Genomic DNA, 9,060 nt, shown 5'->3' with positions numbered 1-9,060 from the left:
TTTTGTTATTTTTGCATGAAGAAATAAAAACAATGAAATCACCCTGATCCCTCACATTTTTCTTTGTTTAAGATGAAGGCATCACAATTTCAATACACTGACATCAGTGCCATTTATTCCACCCTAAACTGCTTTCCGCTGCTATCTTATTCACAAGAGGTCACCATTTATTCCACCCACAGTGAGTTTTTAATATACTCTCTCGGCTCCATTACCACGCAGCCACTAGTCTTTAAGCAGGCTGGTGCACTTGAGAGGCCTCTCAGGTCAAAGTGTGCTGCTAGTTATGTTATTATGACACACTAATCGTCCCGTGGTCTGGCTGCTGTTATCCCCGCGTAACAGACACTAAGGCCCTGCAGTGTGGTGTGTGTGTGTGTGTGTGTGTGTGCTGAACGCTCCTAATGCCCTGAGGCCTGAACAGGGATGAAGGGCAAAGGCAGATAATGACTTTGCTGACAGAGGACATGAAGGGAGGGAAATCGGAGACGTGGAAAACGGGCAGGGGAAGGTTGAAACCTTTCGCCTGTTGTTTTCAAACTAACAGATGACCACGTACTGTCTAATCAGTGCCCTTATTAATACTTAAATGTAGAGGTCAGAGTAGGATTCGACCCTGTCTGACCTGAACACTGGTGTCACACCACTGACCTCCTGTGGACACTGTTCATCACTACGGCTCATTGGTGGAGGAATTTTGATCAACTCGGTATTGATCGCATACAGTGAACTAATCTCTAACGTCCTCTAAGGTTTGCACACAGGCAAAATTAGATAACCTTGAAGAGAAACACATAATCCTGTAATGGTAGGAATCTAACCCAAATAAACTTTCAAGATGACCTCTACACCTGTCAGGTGACCGCAGTTAACCTGCAATTAGTTTACAAATTAAAAGCTCTGAAATAAAAACACAAACACAGAATTTTCACAAAGGACTTAAAATTTATAAATATTCTCTGAATCGAACATTAAATCAGTCGGGATGTTATAGAATTCTTCAGAAAAACAAACAAACAAAAAAATTCCAAGAGATTTTTCAGAGAGCAAGACAAAGTGACAATAATCTGATACACACATTGCTTCTCTACTCCAAAAATATCTAGACCTTTCACTATAATTTGTAACAGCCCCCACCCAAAATATACGCCAACAATAAGCATCAATACAGACCACACAGAAAGCAGAATCTCAGGGGTTGCTCTGGGTACTTTTCTTTCTGTGGACACGCTTCCTGTGAGGCATCAGCACAGGTTACTCAGTGTGTGACCCCGCCACGTACAAACTTCCTGCCCTGCCTTGTTGCCATGTTAAAGAAGGATGCGACTGTGCCTGTGGGGTGCTTGGAGGAAATTCACTTGAGTAGATAGCTACACACAATCTGGCTGGAAAACGTGGGGCAGCCTCCTTGCTGAGCTTTCTTGATCTAATTTTCCAGGAAGTCTCTGCATCTCTCCTAGTACTCAAAAAAATGGGGGCAGGAAAAGGAGGAAAAGCTGCTGAAAGGGTTTAGGATGTGGCCTTGTGACTCCTCTACATGCTTCTCCAACACCTGATTCATGCCCTCTAGGGGCCAAATATGTAACAGCACATCTGGGAGAAGGGCAAGAGTGGTCATCTGATGCAGGAGGGAGAAACTTCATTTAATCTACTCATTGATTATAATAAACCCCTGGCTGCCATCTGTGCCCATCAGAAACCCTGATAGCTTACTTAAGTAAGGAACTGTGTGAAAATGATTAGTTTTAGCAGATGCTAAGACTCACTTTTAACATATATTTTATTAAAAATAACATCCTCTAAAGGCAATGGCAATAGGATCCCCTCACTACATCTAAACAGTACTTCTATAGCAAACAAAACTGAGAGAACACAGACACCTTTTTAAGTAAAGTGTACAGTTTGTGGGTTTGATCATGATTGTAAACATCTGTCCTGCCAAATACATGAATACTAATGCTAATGCTTCCCCTACCTAATAATTTTCACACAGTGGCTAATTCCTGACCCTCAGTGACTTTTGTTTCAGAGGATGGAAACTGGTCCCACTTCAGCATCCGAGGGGGATCTTCTCCTTGAAACCCAGGGGGCATTCGGTCCTGTCTCGGGTGTCCCATCAGTCTCTCCCCTAATAGGACCAATCAATAAAAGCTCAGGTGACCACGTTGCCACATGCTCCCACACGGCATGTGACCTGGAACAGTTGCCCCCCACAATTCTTGAGGTCAGGTTGGACTTTTTTCTTTTCAGCATGTAAAGATAAAACACGAGCCCGTGTTTTCATGCGAGCGCTTTCTCTCCTGTCTGCTCACGTGAGCTTCACTGTGGTCTCCACCCAATTAAAAATGATATAATTTAAAGAAAAAAAAAATCTAAATAATATTTATATTGTTACAAATGAACAGAAATCTTTTCTATCCTGGAGCACAAAGAAAACAGGATATAGTTCATCAATTAGACACAGTATTTCCAAATAAGTTAAAATTAAATCTTAATATGTTTTACTAGATTTAAATATTTTTTTCTTACTTTAAATATAATCATTACAGATCTTGCAAAAATACTACACTGTGCATTGGCTGTCTGTTTAAAGAGTGCCCGGTGCTTCCTGGATTCAAATATCTACACTTCATTAGAAGTTGGCTGGATGGGAGATTTCCATTGGCCTATTATCTCCAACCTCAGGTCATACATCAGTCCCCATTAATTTTATTTTTTTTTTCCCCATTTGGTCAAATTTCAATTAACATTTCATTGTTTTTGAAACTCACCTGAAATAAACAGAAAAATAATGCATATCCTCTCGATTAGTTACGTTCATTTTCCAAAAATAGCAAGTCTAAAAATATACTGCATACACCATCTTAGGAAACTGACATAATAAAATATCCCTAATAAGGAGAAATCGTAAAGTAGGAGAATATATCTATTTATATTACCTCTTTGAAGAATCTGGGGATTAATAGAAATAATAACAACTTAAAAGCAAAAACCTCCCAATAATCAGGATTTGATTTTTGTCTTGGGTCCCGATTCGTGCGGCTCAAATAGAGAAAAAAAGTTCAGGATGGCTTTAGTGTGTCAAAACTTTTGCAGGCTTTACCCAACGTTGAAGGACGGGGCGTTTGCTGCGTGGGAAAGCAGCTGGTTACTTTTGATGCCGTTAAAGGTACACGATCACGCACTCCGACACCACTCACAAGTTAAAAAAAACGCTTGCGAGGTTAAGGCGATAGAAGAGTGTGGTCAGAAACCCGCCACAACTTACAAGTATCAAAATAGCCCACCTGCCCCTCCAAACCTCCACCCAAACGCCCTCCAGCTTGGTGCTACGTCTGCCCGCACAGTGGGTCAGGCCTCCATCCAGATGCCTATTTGAACTCTAATCACATTGACAGTGTGGATACATACATGTATATATATATACTGTATAATTATATAGGTACGTTAGAGCTGACCTGACAAATCGGATGGAATGACTCGAGCGATATCCCATGATTCAACATGTCGAGCATCGGGTTATATGACAAACACGCTGGCTGGCTGACTTGACTCCTCTACTGGTTAAGTAATAGAAATACACAGTTTGCACTGACAAAAGCAGCCACGACATCCTCACGGTTTCCTTCTACAAAGGTACAAAAAAGACACACACACACACACACACACACACAAAGAAATGATATACAGTGAGCCCCACCCCACCCGGCGTCAATATTAAGTAGCTGGAAGTTGAACGCATGTGTAGTAATTAAGGAATGGATTAGTGCAATAGAACAAGGAAGTGAGGACTAGAAGCGCTGACAGAGAGGAGTGAGGGTGGAGACGGGAATTCTGGCTTGCGTGAGACATCCTTTGGTTTATCTTGGCAGAGAGGGGGTATTGAGCTGTATCGGCGATCAGAAAAAACAATCGGGAGCTAATGTCATCCGCCTTTCTTTTGGAGAGAGGGTGCACAAATGCCAAGCGCATCACATCTAAGCTGACAAATTCATGCTTTTCTCTTTGCCGAGCGAACAGCCAACGAAACTTTTTGCTGTAAAAATGTACAAAAGATGTTCTCCACTATTTTCAGACCTTTTACTGTTTGCAAGAGAGCCACGTAGACTGAACCAAACCCTACTTCCAAGGACTGCAGGTGCACCCTGTTCTACCGCTTCAGTGTTTGATGTGGCGAGACGTAGCTGCCTGAAGCTCTCCCTGCAAGTCATAAGGCAAGTCACAGGAGTAAATGTGAAAAAGTATACACGACACCACCAAAAACCCATAAGGGAGCCTCTTCTTCAAGTAGCTGAGATTACAGTTTGCTTCGACATCTTTCACCACGTGTGTTTATTTTTTTACTGGTTCGAATCTATCGCGAGACATTTTAGTGTCACTGGTCCGTACTAAACAAAGTTAAAAGAGCCCTGCTCTAGTTTGCTCGAGTCTAGTAGGGAAAGGACTGTCTCACGAACCCCGTTCAGGTGCAATCATTTTAGTTTTGCGCAGCTCATCACTTGAGATGAAAAGGTTTCGGTCAGTGTCAGGAGAAGAGAAGGAAGCTCCGCTTTCTCTAAAGCTGCTTGTTTTGGTTTTGATTGCCTGAAAGCTTCCTTAAAAAAACTAAACAAAAAAAAACAAACATCACACATGGCGACAGTTATCCATTCACCCCGGAGTCACACTTGCTCTCCATTCTCTCTGACACGCACGCGCAGACTCATGCGGGTTCGAAATCGGGAGAAATGAGACGACACTCTCTATTAGCTGCTCCTTCACTCTCGCTGCTTGAGCACCGTTAACGCCGAGCGGACAGCGCAGGCCTGTGTTCCCCGGCAGCGCCTCTGTGCCGGACCATCCCTGAGCCACTGGCTTACAAATGGAACAAACATGATTGTTGTGCTAAGACGCTTGAGGGGAAACACAGTCCTGACAGCAGCCCAGCTCGGCCTGGCGTTCAGCAATTCTGGCAGGGAAGCGATTGGAGGCTGAAACCTCAGAGTGTGGTGGAAGCTTTTAAAAATTAAAAACAAAATCTGATCTGAAGAATGAATTATCACTCCTTTCTCTTCCAAAACCAAAACCAGAAAACATTGGTGCTCTGTCTACCACATTCCAGCTAAAGGGATCTGTGCTTCGTATTGGCCCAATAGACGACCTCACCCCATCACCACCCCCTTCCCTCTGATTGTGAGGTGCTCACTGGATAAAAACAAAACAAAACAAAAAAAGTCCCTCAGCCCCCTTCACTCCCTCTTCTTTGTGCGGGATGGGGCGGTGCTTCATTGACGATTAATTCAAAAGGTGCAACAGCCCTCCACCCTCTACTGCAGATTCTTCAAGATGCGACCGTAACGAAAATCGTAGACGTGCCGGCAGAGATACACCAACTCGGGGTCGACGTCTGTGGGCACACAGCGGTGGGAAGGAGGGGCAAAGTCGGGGCGGCAGGGCACCATACTGGCACTGCCAGGCGGGGCACCTTCAGCACGCCGCTTCACCAAGGCACAAAATCTAGGAAGGGAGAGGAAAATGAATTAAAAGGCAACTTTCCTGCTTCTCTGCCTTCATTTTCTTCTTTTCACAAAGGTTATCACGGTAAGTGTTCATGTTCCTGCAAATTCATTAACAGTTGTAGTGTCACCAGTGTGTGATTTAAAAAAAAGCTTCCACGTGTCGTCAAAGCTGAGCTGTTCATTTCAAACTTCAAACCTTGTGAAAAGACTTTTTCGTCTAGCAACAATTACCGTGTTCGTTACTTACCTACAGTACTGGGCTAGTGGGAGAACATAGCATCTGTCTTCTATGCAGGCCACGCTATTTTCATCCTGATGCCGAGAGGCGAAAATCTCATTCTGAAATCAACAGCAGGTGTGAAGAGTCACATCTCTGTTAAGCGTTTCCTATTGTGCTCGGCGAATAATGACGAAATTACACTTTCGTACTAAGAGCACAGAGGGAACTATAACTATAATAACTATAAAGCAACAGGATTTTGCCTTTTTGTTTCTACCTTATGTACTGCCAAAGACACACACACAAAATCCTGCTCTGTTCAACACGTGCTATTGTAAAAAGAACATTTCTAGAAGTAAAACCGTTTATCTTTCCTGTTCTTGGCTTGTGCACGTCTGAGGTCAGAGAGATATCATTTTTGGGCTTTGTGGTCAGACTGAAGAGCAAACTAACTATCCACAGTTTCAGGGCAGAGCAGCGACAGAAGCCTCCTCATTGCACATAATTTTCTTACACATGTTGCACGAGCACAAACTGTTCCATCGATAAAAACTGCATTATCTTTAAACAAAGTGATAAAAATTAAATAAAGAATACATTTCATGGCTTCGGTGGTGTGCAAAAGTCTTGGGTCACCCTTCAAGAAGAGACAGACTTTCTTATCATCTTTTAAAGTGGTCTTGAGCAACAGTTCGAGGCTTTCTAAGGATCTTTCAAAGTTTTTCTTTGCTTTTTCACTCACTTTCAGTCCAGTCCTTGTACCTGACCATTTTCAGTAAATGATTAAGGTTTTTTTGTTTGTTCACACTGACTTGTGAATGATTCAAGCATAAAAAAGACACCTAACTCAAGGGATGAGCCTGTCTCGAGTCTGCACATAGCAGACAACTTAGAGAAGCACCAATTTTAACATTAGGCACTCTTTTACTATCAGCCTGCTGCAAAAAAAACATCATTTGCTTCAATTTCTTTAGCCGAATCAAAAGACGCCAAAGATAAGACAGCTGTAAAACTGTATTTTTGCACCAACAAGATTATTCCCAAAGAGCTATTAGCTGAACATGTGACACATGTCAGCATGGTGTGTAGTATGCCTTTATAAGATTTGAGGAAACTGGACATGTATCTGAAAGCCAGGTCCTTAAAAACTGGAAAAAGACCAGACTCAGGACCCGAGAGATACATCTGGCCCTTCGGTTTTGGGGATCTTGTCATAAATGATGGACTTATGAACAGAAATCTACCATACAATACTATCTGGATTGGTAACTGTTTCTTTTTTCCATGAAATGATCCCAAACACGCTGCTAATGCAGTAAAACCATACACAGTGGAACACTGTCAGTCATGGATTGGCCTCCCCAGAGCCCAGAGCTAAACATTACTGAAGCAGTGTGGGATCACTGTGACAGAGTACAGAGAATAAAATCAGCCAACATCCAAAGAAGAACTCTGAATGTCCTTCAAGAAACCTGAACTATTATCCTTGCAAATATTTCAATAAACTGCTGCACCAATGTCCCATTTTCCTAGCTTAATATATAGAAACGAATAGTGGCTCAAGACTTTTGCACAGTGCTATACTTTATATATTTTGACTTCATCTATTCTTACACACAACACATAAGCGCACACACACACACTTCATGGTGTCATTTTTTTCCTTAGAGGATACTGATTACGTAATCCTTCGCTAATGGAGTAAATCAAATAAAGTGTTTTTATTTGATGAATGTTGATTGTACCTTCTCTTGTCTAACATACACACAGATCTGTGCTGTTACTGTTTGTCTGCACAAACATCTTGGCTCCAAATCTCTTCCTCACCTCACAGTGTGTGCTGGGATCTCTGCCTCCCTGTGTGTGCTCAGGTCGGTAGTACCAGAAAAGACTCATCATCAGCTCTCCTGAGGGATCACATTAAGACACACACACACACACACACACAGAGGTAAACAAGCTTGGCCATATGTTCCTCCGGTCATCCATCAATACACATGCACCACTGTATCGCATCATAATCTCCCCCCTTCTGCTGATCTTTTTTTTACCTGTTTTGGGGTCCTCCCACAGCGCTGATATCTTGGCAACATATGGGAGGGATTTCTTCCTGGGGCCTGATCGTAGCAGCACAGAGTCTCTCACACGTATCACTTCACCGTCCCTCTCGACTCCTTCGTAACATTGCCGCAGGGCCGTCTCATCCTCTCCCTGAGACACACACGAGCGCGCAAACACAATAAGGAAAGATATAATTCTCATTATAAAGACAAAAAGGAATCTGTCACACAAAGCTGTATGGTCAAAACACAATTAACTTTTCCCTCAAGAGACAATTTCTTTGTCCTTGTGGAAGGCAGTGGTGTTGATGCTAAGGTTTCCACTGGTCAGGTATTTGGAATAGAGAAGGTTTTCCTTCGTCCAAGAAGCTCTCTAATATGCTGATCATCTTCATCGTACAGAGATGGACTCTCAAAAAACCTACCGCGATGAAGACCTCCCTCTCTGTGGGCATTCCAACAGGTAGCCAGCCGTTAGTGGCACGTCTGCGGCTGACCCTCTTTTGTTTGGTGCTGCTGAGGCTTGGCACAGATGGCGACTCCTTTGTCGATAGCTGTGCGCGGCCCACGGACAGAGAGTCACCGGAGGGCTTGGTGCTCTTTGGGCACTCCTTGGCTAGCTTTAGCCTAGCCTGGGGCTGGTCTCGTCCAGACAGGTGGTTCAGTAGGTGGGGTTTAGTCTGCGTGGAAGTGGGCACGCTGGACAGAGGGCAGCTGGACATGGGCATGGTGGGGGGAACCAGAAGGGAAGGGTTGTGATCACCCTGAGGGGAGGGGTAACCCTCTGAAACAAAAAGGTGACAGTAACAATAAGCAAAGGAACTTCTGAACACCATCAAATGGTAGATGACACAGCTGGCTACTTATCTTTAGCATAAGCCACATGAACCTTAAATTAAATATACACACACATAATTTAAGGTTCATGTGGCTCATGCTAGATAGATAGATATATACAGTGGAACCCCGACTTACGAATACCCCGTTTCACGAAAAATTCAAATTACAAAGGGACTGAACGGCAATATTTCTGTAGTAACGAAATCCGCTGGCTCTGATTGGCTGAGCCTACAATACCCACAAAGCCATCAATCATGTGACAACCCCTCGGCTTCCGTACTAGTGCTTCGCTGTTTCACTTGAATGACATATTGTTGTTCTAGTTAGCAATTAGCCTATAGCCTATCATTCAGCATTGCCTTACTCAAAACGCGCAATGGGTGCTTCGATTTACGAAAGATCTTCAGGAACGAATTAATTTCGTAAGTCGCGGTTCCACTGT

General features: G+C 43.2%; 1 protein-coding gene across 1 annotated transcript in view; it reads right to left on the bottom strand.

Annotated features, from left to right (window-relative positions):
• Positions 1–2,759: 2,759 nt before the first annotated feature.
• The window catches only part of LOC102201378 (bromo adjacent homology domain-containing 1 protein), a 16,657-nt gene continuing 10,356 nt past the window's right edge, over positions 2,760–9,060 (bottom strand). The window contains exons 3-7 of the mRNA XM_005724950.2: positions 8,204–8,562; positions 7,770–7,929; positions 7,546–7,625; positions 5,746–5,837; positions 2,760–5,496 (exon numbers count right to left, since the gene is read on the bottom strand). Of these exons, the coding sequence (XP_005725007.1) occupies positions 5,307–5,496; positions 5,746–5,837; positions 7,546–7,625; positions 7,770–7,929; positions 8,204–8,562 (881 nt within the window). The 3' untranslated portion in view covers positions 2,760–5,306. The remainder of the gene's footprint in view (positions 5,497–5,745; positions 5,838–7,545; positions 7,626–7,769; positions 7,930–8,203; positions 8,563–9,060) is intronic.

This window comes from Pundamilia nyererei, unplaced genomic scaffold (assembly GCF_000239375.1).
Source record: "Pundamilia nyererei isolate P.nyererei 1_Seehausen unplaced genomic scaffold, PunNye1.0 scaffold00013, whole genome shotgun sequence".
NCBI classification, from domain to species: Eukaryota; Metazoa; Chordata; class Actinopteri; order Cichliformes; family Cichlidae; genus Pundamilia; species Pundamilia nyererei.
This window is presented reverse-complemented; position numbering and strand designations above follow the sequence as displayed.